The 19,992-nt window shown below is 40.6% G+C and overlaps 1 protein-coding gene across 2 annotated transcripts; it reads right to left on the bottom strand.

The window, feature by feature from the left end:
- Positions 1-2,740: 2,740 nt before the first annotated feature.
- On the bottom strand, positions 2,741-18,988 carry Mettl14 (methyltransferase 14, N6-adenosine-methyltransferase subunit). Of its 2 annotated transcripts, NM_001399249.1 has the most exons (11): positions 18,772-18,988; positions 16,509-16,597; positions 15,650-15,737; positions 14,162-14,242; positions 13,718-13,805; positions 9,704-9,794; positions 8,329-8,470; positions 7,565-7,657; positions 7,081-7,197; positions 5,745-5,955; positions 2,741-4,172 (listed from the first exon to the last, which is right to left on the bottom strand). In NM_001399249.1, exons 1-11 carry the CDS (start codon positions 18,835-18,837, stop codon positions 3,868-3,870), a joined length of 1,371 nt encoding a protein of 456 aa, NP_001386178.1. In that variant the 5' UTR covers positions 18,838-18,988; the 3' UTR covers positions 2,741-3,867. The 2 variants fall into 2 exon arrangements, with proteins under 2 accessions (NP_001386178.1, XP_038958022.1); XM_039102094.2 differs by lacking the exons at positions 13,718-13,805; positions 15,650-15,737; positions 16,509-16,597; positions 18,772-18,988 and having other exon boundaries at positions 14,162-14,182.
- Between the last annotated feature and the right edge of the window lie 1,004 nt (positions 18,989-19,992).

The following is a 19,992-nucleotide window of genomic DNA, read 5'->3' on the forward strand; positions in this document are numbered from 1 at the left end:
TTAGAGGTTAAGAGCTCTGGCTGCTCTTGGAGAGGGCTCAGTTCCCAGCACCCACATGATGGCTTACAACCATCCTTAACTCCAGTTTCAGAAGATTCTCCACGGGCACTAGATATTTATGTGCTTGTGCAGGTAAAACATTTATACACATAAAATAGAAGTCTAGTTAAATGTATAAAAATATCCCAAGAGTTACTTCAATTATTAATCAAAACGGGACTAAGGAACTATTTATTGAGCCCTTAAGTTGAGGAAGCAAGTGGCTAAGACTTCCTACTGAGAGCTTAGACACCTAGATAATGCACTCAGGGGGAATAGATATAGGCGGTTATCGAATGGAGCACCAAGCTTTCAATCTGAAAGAGCTCAATGAAGCAGCTAAACTGGGAACAGTCCTTACCCTTCAGGTGCTGTCCTGACCCTTGTATCAGGATGGAACTGAAACTGAAGATTCGGGGAGTGAGCTGGCTGACACACTTAAATTACTCTCTACATTGTTCTGATTTTTGCAACAGAATTATGACTACAGTTGTATAGTATTAGGGATCAAATCCAAGGCTTCATGAATGACAGACAAGTTAATACTTGTCTACTGAGCTACATCTTCAGACCTTGGGCTACTAAAGATAATCCAGAAACTGTCTTGAAATGCATAAACTTATTAAATGACAGTCAGTGTCCCAAGCCATTTAAGCAATTGGCTTAATATTTAACAATATAAACTGGATATATTGAAACATCTTACAACCTTTCGTTCTCTGCTTTCAAAGGAGATAAAAATACATAAAGAACTTGATAATGATTCCGTCCCTCTTCTGTGCTCTTACCTGTCAATGCTTGTTCATGTGCAGGAGTCTCTGACAGGTGTCTCATGAGAGAAGCAGGCCTGCACCTCTACACTCTCCCACAGAGAAGTGGGTGGCTAACAGTTATATCACATCAATGGTGGGCAAATTCATAATCTACATCTTGTCTTATTGGTGTGTTTACCCCCCAAAGTGAACCAATTCACAACATACTTTTGAGAAGGCTAAGCTGACTCCATGACAAGCTTCAAATTGGCAGTTTAGGAGACTAAGCCTAAGAACTAGGCAAGTCCAGGCAAGTCAGTTACTAGGAAAAAAAAAAAAAAAAAACCACCCAGGCTTCAGGCAGCTAGTCAGAAGCTGTCCTGCCCTCAGACACCCACCTGGCCTGAGGTAAGGACAATGTAACAGTTTCCAGACTTTCTTAGCTACTTCTTCAGCAAGTTTCAGACTTCAGTTTCCAGCTTCCACACAGCGGTAATGGAATGTCCCTAGAGAGGTCACCTACGTAGACCTAGGAATGCCCTAATGTGCTTTACATCAGGCCCGAGGGCTCATTTGGTTGTCTATGTTGGTAATGGGAGACCCCAGCATGCTGGACTTCTGCAGAATAAAGCACTTACATACTAACTGAGTCCCGGGTATCATTTTTCAGCAAATCATGGATCCTTAAACTTTCAAAGGTAATGGTTTCTTTTCCCAAATGACATGTTTTCCCCTCCTGAGTAAATTTGGCCACTCAGTATTTAGAAGCCAGAATTTGAAACAAGAATGAATGGCATCCTCACCTAACTGGAGAAACTTCATGAGAAGAAAATACAAGCAAAGGATGCAAACTATCATTTGTCAACTTCTAAAAATTGGGGTGATTTCAACTTAACATCAAACTTACCACTTTTTTCTGTGTGACCATTAGCTACTGATGGCAAAGGATAACCTCCTTAACCAGGTCATGAGCTCTCAATCATCCTTTTATTTATAGATTCAAGGCAAAGGCATTTATTAAGGTACTCTGTGCTGCTCCGATTTCTTAGGAATGGAAGAAAATCATCAAAGAAAAAACAAAGAATATAAATAGGAGAAAGTACGTTGAATCAAATATTCCTGTGCTTAAAATTTAGATAAACTGTGCCTAAAACAATTATTCTAATATGGAGCAGACTCTTAGCCTACTTCAATCCAGCCGTATATACTTGGTTATGTGTGTACTTTACACTGTTAAACTTTCAGGATTCTGAATCCTCTTCAAGTGTCTGGGAGAGATCCACCTCATCTAACTGTCCCTGTTTGTAAGCATCTTCAGTAATAAAGATCTGTAAGACATGCATGTATTAATCATGTGAACATTCTGTCTAGTTCTAGAGAAAATGTGTACTGGAAAACGTTGTCCAAACCACTTAGACTAAAGGAGTTACTTGTTTCTCTGTGCAGTATAACCAGCAATGTTCCTATCTGAGTACGTGATGGAGGGTTTGGGAGCAGCAGCAATATGATCATCCAGGAAATGAGTCTTCTGCTGAAGAAATGTTAGTTTCTTATGAATGTTATGAAGCCGCAAATCTTGCTTCGCACCAGATTGTTGCTGTCTTTTATGCTCAGAATGGGAACACAAGAATCTGATGTGCGGGGAAGGGATATTCCTTAGTCAGACTGAACAAATGGGAGTTCCTATCCCCTCCTTACAGGTCAAATCTGACACACAGCCCTGCCTTTGGATAATTTATAATTACTGAAATTAAAAACACCACCACAGCAAATATTCTAACCACCTGTGAGAGCCAAACTCATCAAGCATTTAAAGTGTAAGGCCTTCCAACTGTATTTCCGTGGCTGTCCATGAGACCATATCTGACAAGTGGAACTCAGATGTCACTTTAGGTTGGTCCCTTTTCATTTGGTAACAATAGTAACTGCATTTAAGGAAAACAAACTCATTTCAAAGGTTTAAACTTTTTATTAGAAAAGTATAGCAAAATAAAAAAAGGAGTTACCATGAACAATAATGATATTATCTCATCTGGCATAGCCAAATCCATTCAAACATGACTTAAGGTGTAGAAAAACAACAGTATGAAGCTTTCCACAGCCAAGAGATCCGAACATCAGCCCTGCAGAGACATCTGCACCACACAGCTCTAATCAAAGGCAACTGCAACCCCATCTCTCAAGCTGTATCCTTAGGGTTTCTATAATTGCTTTTACCTAAATTTTGTTCAATAACAACTTTAAAGATGTATGTCATTTCCTCATCATCAAGCGTTTATTTTCTAGATTGTTTGAACCATCCCTCCCCCCAGCAAATCTGTTTTTACCTTTGCTAAGAAATATGAATTGTCTTAGAAGGTCAGTCCAAGTTCAAGATCACACACAGCCCTCCGACCTGACACGTGCCTGCCTCCTCTTGCTTCTTAAGAAGCATGATTATATGTCATCTGCAGCTGTTATTTACATTATGATAACTTTGGTTTTTGTTTTGCTTTTGTTTTAAATCTAGGAAGCTCTGCCTCTTCCATTACCTTCCCTGAGGGCTCCAGCCCCGTCAGATTCAGATCTGGAAGAAAGTGACTTCATTTCATCTCTGAGTCTTCAGTACTCAAATGATACTTCATGTTATTTTTTAGAATTTAAAAGGGGGGGGGGGAACTACATCTTTTTAGTGTTTTAACAAGAAAACATTAAAGGCCCCAAAAAGGGTGACCGCCTCTCTCAGTTCTGCTCTGCCCAGGTTCCCAGTCTCCTACTGCGGCTGCGGCAGCCACGACAAGGAAAGAGCACCATTCCTGCCATCCTCCTCTGAGAGGTGCTCCACTGCGCTCCTATTTCCAAGAAGCCAAAGCCTTGAGTGAAATCAGTCAAGCCCATGACTGAGTGTTGCACACATGTGACTTACCCTGAGCAGAACCACAGTCTGTGACAACTGCAAGGACCTAGGGGTGGGGGTGGGTGGCTAAGGTCTTTCTGGCAGCATGAGAAACTAAAGCAAAGTGCAAGCTGGGAGTGAGTTCTGAAGCAAGTCTTCACAAAAAAGATCAGAGGGGACACTGTTAAGCGTTTGTAACAGCTACCGAGGTGTAAAGCCACCTCTGTGTGTCCCTCCACGACCCCCCCTAAAGCCACCTCTTTCTCCTCGGAAATTGGATCGATTTCGTTCACGACCACGGCCAGCAGATGTTCCCCCTCTCCCTCCACCTCTGGGAGCTCCACCACCACGGTCAGACTTGGATTTGGGAGGAGGTGACTTCGGTCTAAGCCTCTCAATTTCCTCGGTACATCCAGTCAAGTATGAATTGGGGGCACTGAAGTAGGACGCGTAGGTTTCTGCATTGTAGTTACTATTTGTAAGCGTTGGTCCAACTGTGAGCCAGCCTGAAACAAGGGGGGAAACAGAAAACATTTCCATCTCCTTGCTCTTTTGTTGGTCCTTTAGGAGCTAAGTCCTTAACACATTCTCAAAGATGGCTGTTACACACACAGCCACACCTCTAGTATACAGTGTACCACACCAACGGTCACCCATATTGTAAAAGTTTTGTATACACACACCTTGTTTCTCATTCTTATGTTACATGTCATCCAAACCGTTCCTTATCTATTATGTTGTTAGAATACCACTTATAAAAGATATTTCAATACACAAATGTTTGGGCTGGGTAAAAATTTGAGAAAATATATACATATATCTTTCCTACTTATGAAAATGAGGCTACTGGTTTTCTCATTAAGTCTTGACGAAGGAAAATGTGCTTTTCTTTTATACAAAATGTCCTCATTTCTCAGGTCTAGGATCCAAACAGCCATGCTGCCCCTTCTCATGCCGTCTTTCCACAGGCAATGAGTTTTCTCACAAGGAGATACACACATAGCCAAGTCTGTGAAAAAAATGTACACCACTACTGATAACTAAGCAAACAAAAGCACAGTGAGGTATCATCTCGCTGCGGTCAGAACTCCCCTCAGTCAGAACAGCTGTGATCAAAGGGGAAAGGACCGGTATGGCTGGGGAGGCTGCAGGAAGTGGAACTCCCACACGCTACTGAGAGGGAGGTGGATTACAGTAGTTATTATGGAACACGTTATGAAGGTTTCTCAAAGAACTAGGAGAGGCGCCACAGCAGCCAGAGCCCCTACTCCGGGTACACACCTAAAGGAACTAAAACCAGCCTGTGGTACGGCTCACACAGCAGTGACCTAGGTGTGTGTCCACTGATGGAGGAATGGGTAAACTGAATGCCATGTATCCCATTGCTAGAATGGGACTGGAGGGCATTATGCTAACTGAAGTAAATCAGGCAAAGAACACATACCACATATTCTCATTTACAGGTGGAAACAAACCGTGCATCTGGAAGATGCAGAGACTAGAGCGGAGGTTATGAAGGCCAGGGAAGAGTGAGGGGAAAAAGCCCACAGACCGTACAGTGAGGAATCCAGGACATAGCAATGCATAGCTTAGCTAAGGGAACAACTGAACACTTCAGAACAGCATAATTTCCCAGTACAAAGAAGTGAGGCGATACGTATGGCAAGTGCCCCGACCTTACTACACACACACAAACCTCACAATGCTCCCAAATATTCGGATAATTATGGTGTTAAAAACTAAGTGGAGCAGAAGGCAGAAAACGTTCTCACTGTAACATTACAATGGTAGGCATACACCATAACCAACTCATTTAAATCCATAGACACCAGCAATATCAATCCTAATATAAATTATGGACTTTTGTAGTTATGAGAACTACCGAGGATGGGGGGAGGCAGAGAGTGTATGGGCATTCTCTGCCTTCTCGGTTTGATAAGATAAAACTGCTCACATGTGAGGTATAGAGAAGAGGAATCAAATATATAAGACTTACTTTACACACTACTACGTCCTGTACCTTAGAATCCACATCTAAAGAATGATGACACTGTCTTTTTTCAAAACTGAGGCCTTACCTGGCCTGATAGTGCTGTCCCTCCCGAAGAGATGAAGGCGTCTTCTACCGAGACAAAAGTGCTCTATTATGTGAAAAATCTCCACGGGCTTTTCTATGTTGCCAATCTCAGGTTCCTCTGTGATAATTAAGTCAATGTCAACATTAGCATGAATGAAGTCCCCATCTGTGCTTCGCTTCACGGTTCCTTTGATCCCCATAAGGCAGTGCTCCTATGACAAACCACACCAACAGACTCTCATTACCAACAATCACGGTCTCACAGCATTTAACGTTTCTAACAGTTCTAAAACAACTTTCACTCTATGGATCGTCGGGATAGAGTTTAATGGTAAAACCATGACAGAAAATTCTAGATCTCTGGCTCTCAGACAACGGCCAAGTAAACAGGAAAACACAGTCTCAAATACTTTCAAAATCCTACTTCGCTTCTGACACGAGTGTGCTGGGCTTCCCACAGCACATCATTTCTCCTCCCCTCCCACTGCGGCTGCTCCACATCGGTTCAGGTAGGACACAACCTACCCCATCCGTGCAGACCCTGATGGCTAGAGAAAGGCATGTTACCCTAAGACAGCACTCCACCTTCAGGACACACACTTACCGCCAAGAAGCTAGAACTTTGGGGTTCCAATGGTCCCCCGGGTGGCTCATACAGTTAAGAAAACTGCTTACTTACTATAGCATGCTTATAAAAGGAGGCGAAACTCAAGACTGGGCAGACAGGAAGGACACGTGTGGTAACAGGAAGGACACAAGTGCTAGGCAATAGGGTAAGGAGAAAGGCACCCCTCTCTCTTAGCAATCCCACAGCATCACCAACCTGGAGATTTCCTAAATGCTGTCAGGTAGTGACCTAGTCCAAGAGAACCTGGTAAGACACAGGCTCCCTCTGGTGGCCTCCAAAGTGTAATATGCAAAACGCTTTCAGCTCAAGCGAGCGGGGCAGTCACATGCAGTGGGAATCCTAGCGGTTCTAGTATAAAAGCCAAGGTCAGATCAGACAAGCTTGACTCCAATGTCAGCTATTGAGTCCCACCGCCATGTCTTCTTCCTGAGCTTATACAAAGGAAAACTTCTGCGAGCTGGGCGTATCAGAGCATGCCCTAACTGGAAATGCGTAGGTTACAGTACACGGAAACCCACTGTCTCGCACAGTGTGCAGGTCCAGGACAGGAAGGAGACACTTATAAGGACTCTTGTGTGTACTTCTGTGACGCTCACACCACTTTACGAGCATAAAAATTAATGCTGCTAAAATTAACTTCACAGTATATAGTAATATAATAAAGTTTAAGAGAATGACAATAAAGAAAACAAGACAAAAAAGACAACACCTTTGTCCTCTGGAAAACGGCCTTTGGATCTAGGGTCTTTGTCTTTCCAGGATTGTTCTTATTGGTTTTAATCCAACAAATATCTTCACATCTTCTGTAACCCCACTTTCGCAAACACTAGAAATAATTTCAAAATCAAAACTTTAAAAACTACTTAGAATAACCAGAATTAAGAAGTTTAACAGAGGGATACCAAATTTCTAAGCAGACACAGAAGAAATATAAGCATGATACAGATGTTAAATACCGTTTAGATATCTGCATGTTACATTTCTTGTTGCTGTGACCAAATATAATATACAATGTTATATATTTCAAAATAAAGTACCTTATGCTTCTATATCATTATTTTTAAATTAGTCAAAACCCAAGGCAAAAAAGCACATAAATCCTGTAGTCTCTAAAATATTTTATGTTCTTTTCCTAATTAACTTAAGAATCCACCTGAGAAAGAATTCAGAACGAAACATAAACACCAACTTACTACTCTCCCAAGGTCCAATCCTTCCCCAGAGCCGCACCAGAGAAATATAAATGACCGAGGTGCTGCGATCTCATCGATTTCTAACTTCATGATCTAGAAGAAATAAAAACCAATACAATATCAAATGTATCCCACTTACCATAAATCCAAAGAATAACTACTGAGACTTATTAGGATCTCTACAAATGTATTCTTCAGATAATCTAGGAAATAGCATAGAAAGTAAATTCTATGTCTGAACCTACTTTGATATGCTGTTTTTGTTATTCTACATACAATCCACACACATACATGTGCAATAAGACATATACATAGAAAGAGTTCACAGAAAAGTACACTTACAGAACTATAGAATTTATTACAGAACTAATAAAAGAAGCAGAGTTAGTTAACCAGAAGTTAAAAGAGCCCAAAGTTACTGACAAAATGAAATGTCCTATGCGCTTATGTCCACAGACAGTTTGGGGTGACTGAGGCAGGAGGACCACTTCTGTCCAGGTATCTGCAGGACTCTTCTCTTACATGTGAGTATTCCTAAGTCTCCGGCCTTCCCTCGGTTCCTACTTACTGCCCTCTGTCTAGTCCAGCCCTCATGCCAACCAGAGGATCTCACGAACCTCATTAAAACCTTCGAAGCCTTAGTGACTGTCACAGAAGACTAAGCTCCTAAGGAGCCATATGTGTACTCATGACCCCACTTTCTGGACAAATACGCGTGTCCCCTATGGGAACGCGCCATTACAATGTGTAGCGTGTCACCGTACATCGTCCCACGTCCAGCACTTCTCGTTTGCAGCGATGCCGGTCTCTCTGTAGTATTCTTCCAGAGGAGGCTCCAGAAGAATCACATCAAACTTGGGTGTCAATTCTCTGATGTCAAAGGCTTCTATGTCTGCCTGTAAGTACCTAAGAAAAGGGGACGGGGAGGATTTTGAAATATTTCTGGTGGTAATGAAGGAAATTCCTTACCCAATATTATTTGATAACTATTGCCAAACATTATAAGATAACCAGGAGCTAATTACTAATTAGCTTTTACTAGTAGGTCTTTTGTTTTAATGAAGGCTTTATATCATCATAATGTCTTCCTTAGGGCATGAAGATATTTACAATGAAAGACAAAAGCATATTTCTCTTCCTGTATAGCCAGAATAAACTCTTCACTTATATTTACATTGAAAATCTACACCATGTGATCTCTAACCTATTTTGATTTTAATATTATATATAATTATTATGACAAGAATACCATTAATTAGGTTGGAAAAATGACATCTAAGTTTCAAATTCCTCCTTTAGAAATACAGAATTTCTAAATATGGACATGATTTCATTTTATTAGTTTATTCATTAATAAAAATATTTATATTAACAGTGTTTTCACACTTCCTAATGAAAATTACTACTAGCCTTTGATGACGTTATTTTCACACAGTATGGAAGTATTTTAAGTCCAAGGACACTTTTGAAGAAAACATTAATTTCATATCACTGGAGGGAGGGTGGTGTACAGGTCATATGCATACGGTGGTCAGAGAGCAACTCTGTGCAGTCAGTGGCTTCTCTCCTTCCACCTCTACTTCGGTTGTGGGTTTTGAACTCAGATCATCTGGTACGCATCACTGGACAGGAAAGATGTTTACTCATACAGCCCAATCCAAGACACATTTTTCTTTTGTTTTTAAGGCTTATGGACTTTTAATGCTTAGACTGAAAAGTCACAGGTTATAATGAAGTCATCGTCATCTCTGAATTTTCCTGTCATCCAGGTCACAGGGAGAGCACCAGACTTGCTCCCAACAAGCTCTACTGAGTGGAGACGGCCTGCCTATGTAGTGCAGTGATTCCCCAACTCTGAAGCGGAAAAAAAAAAAAAAAAGACATGTAGCAAAGCACCATGAGTCAGGCATTTGCAAGGCAGTTCCAAGTAGCCCAGCCCCAGGAGAGGGCATCTCTACCTTCCAGATGAAGACTGTGTCAGAATTCACAGGCTCCTAAACTACCTAAGGTCAATAAGCAGCCACTACAGACTTGAACCAGTTCCAAAACAATGTATTTCACTGAAAATAAGAATAAGGTTATGGAGTAAACAGACTAATGCGAGCCAGAGTTGGCAGGAGAGAGCATTGAACTACTTACATGGGAGGAGTATTTGACTTAGCTATCAGCTCATCCTTCAGTCTGATGAGCTCCCTAAGTTTAGGGTATTCTTCAAATCTGTCGGCTAGGCCTAAGAAGGAAAGAACAGTCAACTCTCCATTTCAGTTCAACTGACGTTAACACTGACGATACAAAAGTTATGACTCCTCCTTTCCATCCTTTAAATTAGAATCAGCAGTTCATTTTTACTTGCTTTCCATACATAAGAAATATTGATAAGAAAATAAATTATATAAAACACCTTAACTGAAAAACTAAAAGCATGTGGGCAGAGAGATGGATCAGCTGCTCTTCCAAGGGCCCCTAGTTTGGGTCTCAGCATTCACATCGATGGCTCATGACTGCCTGTAACTCCAGGTCCAGAGGATCTGACATCCTCTTCCGGCCTCTGAGGGCACACAGGCAGTCATGTGAGCACACCCACACACAGGCAGTCATGTGAGCATACCCATGCACACAGGCAGTCATGTGAGCATACCCACACACACACACACACACACACACACACACACACACACACACACATGTGAGCATACCCACACACACACGCACACATGTGAGCACACCCACACACAGGCAGTCATGTGAGCATACCCACACACAGGCAGTCATGTGAGCATACCCACACACAGGCAGTCATGTGAGCATACCCACGCACACACATACATATGAGCACACCCACATACAGGCACAGACGCCTAATTAAAAGTAATAAACATACGTTGAAAAGCTCCAAGTCTTTAACAGGAAGAGTAAAAGTAGAAAAAAAAATCATAAAACTTCCTCAATCGGTGATTTAGATCACATAAAATAAAAAATGTCTGAAGACTGCATTGCTGCCAGGTTTGAATACAACAGTCAGCCCTTATCATCTACAAAACAGAAGGTAGAACCTGCAGCAATCTGAAACCTGTCTTCCCTGATGATCTGATGAACAGATCTGTGGTATACATGGGAATTTATGGTCAGCCCCCTTCCTTGTTTCTTGGCCTTAAGGTCTTGGAGAAATCAGGTACCTTTTATCATGCTATCATTAAAAAGTACTCAGTGGGCTTTTTTCGTTTTTGTTTTTTTGCTGCTGCAACATAAGGCATTTTAGTTCTTAGTTAATTCAAATCTCCATTTGACAAAATATATCAATACAAACTCTTATCAATTTATAATACTTTTACATACATCTTTATCTTAGGAAAGCAGGCATCTTAAGAAATGAGTTTATATTCAAATATAAGTATGCAATTTATTCTAACTTTTTAATGCTATCTCTAAAATTCTACTTATAAAAACATTAAAATTAGAGCCTGGCATGGTGGCAAATTTGTGTAATCTCAGTCACTGAACAGGTTGAAACAAAAGGATCATAAGTTAGAGGCTTGCCTGGGTCACATAGCAAGTTCACAGTCAGTTCAGGCAACATACATAGACCCAGTCTCAAATCATAAAATAAAATAGGGCTTGACACTTACTTAGCATTTACAAGGCCCTGAGTTCACACCCTAATACTAAGAAAAGCAATACATTAAAAATCACATTTAAGTCAATTCTTCATGAGTGATGATGCGTGCAGCTGCAAAATTTAATCATATCACATTTAAGTTCCTGTGCTACTATGATAATTAGCAGAGAGAAAATATTTATAAATTGTATGTGTGTACAGAAAATACAAAGAACTTTTAAAATTCAATAGGAAAAAGACAAAAAGGTATAATATAAGCAAACTATGTGGTTATCACTTAAAAGATATTTAAGTGGGCCAAAATGTCTATAAGACACCAACACCATTACTTGTCAAGAAAATACAGATCAAAACCACAACAGACTGTGGGATTGATGGCAGAGACTCGTAATCATTGGTATTCAGAGGCTAAGGCAAAAGGACGTTCACTTTGGGAGATAGAAAGTTGAGGCCAAATTCAGCTACACATTAAACTATCTTAAAAAACTAAAACCAAACCAAACCAAATCAGAAAACAACCAACCACAAACAGATCGTGTGTACCAACCTTTCTAAACATTAAGTTATGACTCCTGACACCACACTCTGGACTTGGGAGGATGAGGCTGGAACTGGCCTGGAAGCCTCCTCCCTGAGGAGCAGCTCTCACAGTATTCAGAGATGCTACAAGCTTCGAGGGAGAGGAGCAAATAGCAGTGCTACCCAGATCTAAAGGCCATGCTCCACAGCAGAGATGGGCCTGGCAAGACACCCCAGTGCTACAGTAATGGCACTTACATTTTGGGGGTCACGAACAGTCATCTAGTCATACTTAAGGCCCTCTGGATAGGAGGGAATTCGTCCTTGCCTAGTACTGTAAATCTAGTCAACTACTGTGACCAGTGGCCTCAGACCTGAGAGAACCTATTGTCATTTTTCTAAACTAATATAATTTCTAGCTGTATTCTAAACTATCTTATACTCACAGGTAAGAGTGGCTCTCACTCCCATATCTAAGAAACTTTTTTTAAACAAATTGAGACTGTTACAGAGATCTACAACTGGTCAAATGGCAGAGAAGAGGGGGCTGTGGGGTGTCCAACTCCAACTATGTATCTACAATACAACCATTGCATCTAAGGCTCAGGAGAAATCATGGATGGGCCGGAGGGTCAGCTGTTGCTCATCTACTGTTAGACACAATAGGGGAAGTGCACCTGTGAACTCTCAACAACATGGCTGCCTGAACAGGACCAGCATAATGACAATACCAGTGGACTTGGACGTGGGAAATTCCACTCAGTGCCACCACCTGAGACAGGAAGAATTAGTTTCCTCTAGGAGCGAGCTACCACACAGTATGTGCATAGCTCTGGTCACGAGCACTTAAAAGCAAAACTGAGTACACATACATGTACATATAACAACTAGAGAACACGAATGGAGGGGGGTTACAGGAGAAGCTTGGGGAGTGTATATACAGTGCTCATAACTGAAGTTCTCAAATAAAACTGTATTTTAAAACATCACGGGGCTAGAGAGATGGCTCAGTGGTTAAGAACACTGGCAACTCTTGTAGAGGATACATGTGGTTTCCAGCACCCACATGGTGGCTCATAAACACAAGCAAATATGACTCCAGTTCAGGGGACTTAAGTCCTCTTCTGGCCTTTCAAAGACATGCAAGTGATACACACAAATGCAGACAAAACATACACATTTTTAAAAATCACAACAACAATACAATCACAAAAAATCAATCTACAATGCCATACTGAGCACTCACTGGAATGGCTACAGTGAAAACTGACAGTAGCACACAAGGTAAGGAGACTTATTTTCATACTATACTCATAGGAAAGTGAAATGCCATGGCAGGATTAACACCTTTGGGGGTGGAACCTCCAAAAGTCAGAACACAGAATCAGCACACCTTTAAAAAATCCTATTTAAAGAATTGCATGGCCCACCAACTCTATCCCCTGAAGAAAACTGAGTACATGCCTACGCAAACCTAAGTGATTCACTCATCACACAGACTATTATTTGAGAAAAATAAGATATATTGATACATGCTACAGTATTAATAACCCTTGAAAACACTGTGTTAAGTCAAAGAAGGCACTCACAAAAAGCCCCATGTTGTATGAGCTCAATTATATGAAATGTCTGGAATGGCCAGACTTACCAAGAAAGGAAAGAGATTAGTGGTTAAGTCCAGAGGGCAGGTTAAAGTAAGAAATGTGGCTTCACTGCTAATGGTACAGAGCTTCCTTTGAGAAGCAAATGCTCTAAAACTGACTGCTAATGATTGCATTAAAAGAACTCTGAATTATATTCTTTCGATGGGTTAATTACAAGGCATATAAACTATGTTTAAAAAAAAAAATAGAGAGACACAGCATTGCTTAAAGGCAAGGAAGGTAGACTAGAAGCACTGAGACCCAAAGGTGAACGTCAACCCTGAAAAAGGTTTTATTAGGATAATGTATAACTTGCATAGATCACATGCATATAGCGATACTGTATACAGGAGAGTCCAAGTAAAGCTGACATACCTACATCCCTGATGAAATTCTGAGGTCTATGTCCAGTGTCTACAAAATGCTGGCAGTAATCATTATGGGGATTTAAGCTCTGCGTTCCCTAAAGAAATGGTTAAAATTAAATAAACAATATGCACTCTCATGGCAGATACACTAACTTCGTGTGTCTTTATTATGAAGCTGTACAAAGTATGACATTGAAAAAGCACTAATATTTGAAAACACTAAAAACTACACTGAAAAACTAAAACATTACTTATCAACAGATTCTGATATAAATACACCACTATTATAGGCTAAATATCTAAATAATCAGAATATTTCACGAGTAACTTAGGATCTTTGTTTTCATACAGAGATCTCTCAAAAACTGAAAAACTCCTCAAGAAAATGAGGTCCTTTACAGCATAGAGCTCAAATGTGAAAGTTCTAAGACTTGAAAAGTCTTTGTTTTACCTTAAGGAAGGTACTGGAATCTTTGTAAATCTCTTCTTCATATGGCAAATTTTCTTCTTCCTGTTGCATTTCTAGTTCATCCTTGAAAAGGGAAGATGAAGAAAGTATTTAAAATATATACATTTAGATGTGGTGGAACTTCTTTAATCCTAGCACTCGGGAGGCAGAGGCAGGCAGATGTCTGAGTTCAAGGTTAGCCTGGTCTACAGAGTGAGTTTCAGGACAGCCAGGGCTATACAGAAAAATCCTGTGCCCCCCCCCCCCAAAAAAAACCATAACACACACCACACACATACACACAGACACACACACACACACACATGCATATATATACATATTCATATTTTTCTTTACATATATTTTATATATACATTTATGTTTATATAGTAAATTATTGCATCTTAAGAGTGTTTTATTCCCCTCAGATATGTTTATATTAGCATTACATTTAGATTTACTTTTTTAAAAAAAAATTTTGTTGATTTATTTATTTTATGGTTTTGAGTGTTTTGCCCTCAGGAGGTCAGAAGAGGGCCTCAGATCTCCTGGAACTGGAGTAACAGACGGCTGTCAGGTACCATGTGGGTGTTAGGAACTGAATCCAGGTCCCCTGCAAGAGTTCATGGTATGAACATGTGAGTGCTGGTACCTATGGATGGATGTTGGAAACCAAATTCAGGTTTTGCTAAGTGGATAGGAAGTTGGGAGGGGTTTTACAGGCTGGGAAGCAGGGGTTTAACTAGTATTAAGGGTGTTTGAAAAAGTCACGTGGAAATGTACTATTTTATAAGATATTTAAATACATATATAGAAAGGAGCTTAACTTGAGTTACTCTACACAAAGGAAATGCCTCTTCCAGAAGTCATAGATTGCCAAATAAAAATCCCAATGTCAGTGTGAGAAACCTTCCCTTGAATTGTTGGTCAGGGTATCAAGATAACCCTGCAGAATAGGCTATTGCCATTGTTTCTGATCACCCACCAGAACCTGATAGTAGACCTTATTGCCAAAGATAGACATATTTGAGTCATAAGACTTGAGAAATCAAGCTAGAACCAACCAGAAAGCATCCTCCCTGCTGGTTAGCTTGTATAAGGCTGAAAAGTAGGCTACTGGGAAAGAAAGCTCACCAAAGGCTTTATATAGTTGTGAACCTCAGGATATAACAACTGGCCTGGCCAGGCATGCATATGGTACAATCATGGCATACACATACATAAAATGAGCAAACTGATATGTCTTTTTTTTTCTTCTTCTTCTTCTTTTTTTCGGAGCTGGGGACCGAACCCAGGGCCTTAGCGCTTGCTAGGCAAGCGCTCTACCACTGAGCTAAATCCCCAACCCCCTGATATAAGTCTTTAACTGAGCAGATAAATGTTACTCATAAGGATTTTAGGATCTTACAGTTCAGCTCTCTAAATGAGACAAATCTATTAGGATTAACTTTTTTCTCAAACATGTATAAAACTACCTCATTTTCTACTTGCCTTATATTCTTCTACTTTATCTTCATCCGTCTCTCCTTCATCCAGACACTTCCGTTTTGAATTTGGAGCAGAAGTATCATAGGAAGCCCTGGGAATTCAACCGCAGCTGTCTTAAGGAGCGCACAGAAGGTGCACATGCATCTGCTTGTATTATTAACAAGTTACAGAAGCGAAGCCAAATGTTTCCTGATTAAATGTCTACTTACCTATAAAACATCCAAAAGCCAAAGGCAATACTTGTAGCTTTATTTATAAGAAAGCAACCAAGTGAAAAAAATAAGCTAGTATAAAGACTTATTATGAGGAGAAACTTTTAAATAGTGTTTCATATATTAGTTTACATAATTTTATACTATGCTCTGAAAGCTAAACTGATAGAACCGAAAATTCAGAATAAAAAATTATGAAATGTTTTCTGAATTATCAGTTGAATACCACGTTTGAAGTACATTTTCATAAAATTGTAATTTATAATTTAACAGTTTTTATGGTATGTAAGCTAATTCTTAGTATAACATTTCACTTCCACCTATTTTATAAATACGAACCCAGTATTTTCACAAAGACTTAATAATTTCAACCTGACATTAAAAACTATTTCCAAAAAATCTTCATTTTCACAGTTTTCTTAAGAACACATTCAAACCTGCAATTAGTTATTTATTAAAAAAATCAACCCTTATGGGAGATTCTAGTTCTCAAGAGGTTCAGGCAGAGGTGCTGCAAGTGTGAGGACAACATGGGCTACAGAGCGGGACTGTCTCATTCCCCCAAAATAACCCTCATAAATACGTCACAACAGAAACTTACACGAATGATCCTTTCTCACTGTACACACGTCACTAAAAGGTCAACATACCTGCAAGTTTCTCTTGTTTCAGCGATCTCCCTCTGTTCATCTTTGCTGTTTAACACAGCACCAATGCTATCTGCACTCTCAGCTCCCAACTAGGAAGCAAGAACCCAAAGTTAGGTCACAACGCATTGTTCACACGCCCAAAATGTGCTGCTAATTTTAATAAATCAAGTATTTTATAAAAGCAACACCGCCCATACCACACTATCAACAGGCGTGTAAGTGAACGGTAAGAACATCGTTTTAATTAAGAATGATTTTATCAGCTGGAAAATATTTTATGCATTTGGTTATATTTGAAATTAAGATGATTCTCTTTGGCCAATTCTGAATAAAACACAAGTTGGCAGTACTATCAATAACCCAAAAGCAAATGACTTCATATGAATTGCTTTATATATCATATTCTATCCCATGCTCTCACAGAAATGCAATCAGTTTCATTAAAGCTAAGCTCCGAAAAAAAGAAAAAAAAGAAAAAAAAAAGCTAAGTCTTTAATAAAATTTACTAATAGCTTAAAAACGGTAATGTCAACTTTAAATGGCCACTGAAGAAACTCTGCAGAATGCAACAAATGTAAACAAAGGCTGAGCTGAATAAAACTAATTCACAGAAAACCTTCCAGGTCAGACTAAGGACACAGGGCAGCACGAGGAACTCTTTAGTATCAAGCACAAAAACGGCATAAGAAAATCAGTACTTAGTGTTCCCTTTAGCTCCAGGGCAAGAAGGTATTCAAAAATATCAGGGCTACAAATGAGCAGCTTTGACTTTAAACAACAAAATCTTCTCTACTGCTTCCTAGGGCTGCCTTCATTTCTCCAATAAAAGCTCTCTTCCAATACACCAGTTTCAACTCCTCCGTAAAAATCTTCTCCACGTCTTTCTGGTCTGAGGACAGAACATGTACTTCCTATAGTTAGAATTTTCTAATTTTCTCCCCATGACTATTTGTAATTCTCATCTCATCTCAGTCAATCCTTCAGAAAGTTCTCTGAGGAACCCAAGATTTAGCAATGGAAAGTGACAGCAAGCTACCTTAATCGCTGAGCTACCTCTCTAGCCAGCTTCACATTGTGAGATTGGTTTTAAGGGAAGTTTGTTTTATCTTCTTGAGAGCCTGCGGAAAGACTCATTGGAAATTTAAAATTTACTCGCTAAAGCGTTGAGCATTTCCCTCCATCACTTATATTGGTTTGCATGGGGTAATGACAACAGCTTCAGATTTTAAGTGAAACAACTTGTAGTATGTACTCCCTGCACGTGTGGTCCACTAAACGGCAAGCACTCACATACTCATCTCACTTCAAGGAAAGTGAAAGGTTTGGAAAAGTAATGTTTGGAGAGACAGATCTTAGTTAATTCTCTGGTGAGGACTGGCCAAGGAGAACCTAACAATCTTGGAAGCCTATTCCAAGTAGGAATAAGTAAGGATTCAAATGTTTGGTTGATGGGAGATTGTGTTTTAAGGGCAGAATCTTTACTCAGTTGCTTCCAGTGAGTCTTTCCACAGGATCTCAAGAAAATAATCAAACTTTCTCCAAAACCAATCTCAGTAACGTGAGGCTGGGGCTAGAGAGATGGCTCAGCGCCTAAGAGCATGCACTGCTCTTCCGAAGTTCATGTCTCAGCACCCACATCGGGAGGCTCACAACTACCTGTCGCTCCAGCACCAGGGAGATCCGACACCTCTGGCACATATACACACGGAGACAAAACCACACACTTTAAAATAAAAAAAAAAATCTTTAAAAAAAAAAAAGGATTTGAAGCTGATTTGGACGAAAAGCAAGACGCGAAACATTGCTTAACCAGTGAAGGTGAAATGTAGGAGCTAAAACTGCCACTTGTCCTTGTTACAACTACTAACACTCATCGACAATTAGCAAATTTATCCCCACCACAAGTCTGTGCTCGCAAATGTGGGTCCAGAAAGTCCAAGACTGGTAGCGGTGGGTCTTCTACATAATGACTTTGACTAGCACGTGTGAGGAGGTGGGGAGACTAGGGAATAAAAGTCCCGGGACAAAGACCTTGACACCGATGAGAATTCACAAAAAGGACAGGCGGGAATTAAGAAACGAGGGGGAAGGGGTTGGAGATTTAGCTCAGTGGTAGAGCGCTGGCCTAGCAAGCGCAAGGCCCTGGGTTCGGTCCCCAGCTCCGAAAAAAAGAAAAAAAAAAAAAAAAAAGAAACGAGGGGGTGAAAAAAAAAAAAGGCAGCCGCGCACGCGCACTGACGTCCCCTCCCACCCGGCCTCACACCTGCTGAGCTAGGAGCTGCCGCCGTAACTTCTGCCGTTCCCGGATCTCCTGCAGGCGGCTGTCCATGCCCCAGGTCCTGCTTCTCACCACCCGACAGACACCGCGCCCGCCAAAACGCAAACCCTCCTCCCAAACCAGGAAACAGCGTCCCACCGAGATTCTGACCCGGAGACTTTCACGTCCCTCAGGAGGGATTTCCGGCGCGCCCGAGACAGGCTAAGCCCAGACAGGAAATCCCGCCTCTGGGACGCCGGCTATATGACGTCATATGACGACACCCAATGAAGGATGCAGAGGTGGTTGCGGGTGGGGAGCCGCTTTCTAGCTGTCTTAGTTCTTAACTCTTTCCCAGAGGTTTGGGTTCGTTTTTTGTTCTGCTCATAAAAGAAGTTTTCTTTCTCGCGTTAACCAATTACCTGCCTGTAAGCCCTGGCTTTTTAACATTTGAGGTATGCTTGTGGGTTTCTTTTACTGCAGTACTGACCAGCTTGTGAAGGATTGGATCTCCACGCTCACTAGCTCAGTACCCTTGGCAAGTTAGCGAGCTTTTGTAAAAGGACAACAGTAAGAGGGCCTTGGGAGGCTGAGGCAGGAGGATCCAGGAGTTTGGAGCCAACCTGGTCTTGTAATGAAACCCCGTCATCCATTTATATAAATAAATTAATTAAAATAAATGCAAACAAACAGCAATAGTTACGTAGGGAAACCCTGTCATTCATTTATATTAATTAATTAAAATAAATGCAAACAGAGCGGTAGAAGCAGGCAGATCTCCGAGTTCAAGGCCAGCCTGATTTACAGAGCAAATTCCAGGACATCCAGGCCTACGCCGAGAAACCCTGTCTCGAAAACAACAACCAAACAAGAGTTTCTTGCATAATAGCAGAATTACATGACAAAAAAATGTTAATTTTCAAAAAATATACTGTAAAATATTTTGACTGTATAGTGTTAACATGTATCTCTTTAAAACTCCGCTGTATTATTTGCTAATCATGACTGCTGAGACTAGATGCTCACTGAGCATTTCTTATAGCAAGTATGGTGGGCTCTGGAGTCTACGAAAGATCAAAGGTCAAAAAAAACAAAAACTCAAAATGAACATGGCAGCTCCTCCTTCTGTCCCGTAAGCTCTAAGCTGGGTAGCCATTCCAACGCATGCTATCCATTTAAAGTAACTATGTATCTCCTGCATGGAAGCGGGACTGACAACCATGGATC

The sequence above is a fragment of the Rattus norvegicus genome, chromosome 2 (genome assembly GCF_036323735.1).
Source record: "Rattus norvegicus strain BN/NHsdMcwi chromosome 2, GRCr8, whole genome shotgun sequence".
Lineage (NCBI taxonomy): Eukaryota > Metazoa > Chordata > Mammalia > Rodentia > Muridae > Rattus > Rattus norvegicus.

Bases quoted from the DNA above. Each gene is read 5' to 3' on its own strand.
- Mettl14 (NM_001399249.1), bottom strand. From the start codon at position 18,837: ATGGACAGCCGCCTGCAGGAGATCCGGGAACGGCAGAAGTTACGGCGG. The intron at 8,471-9,703 runs GTAAGTAGTTCA...CCCTTTTCTTAG, and splicing joins AAGTCAAATACTCCTCCCAT to GTACTTACAGGCAGACATAG. The intron at 4,173-5,744 runs GTAAGGCCTCAG...CCCTTGTTTCAG, and splicing joins GGACAGCACTATCAGGCCAG to GCTGGCTCACAGTTGGACCA.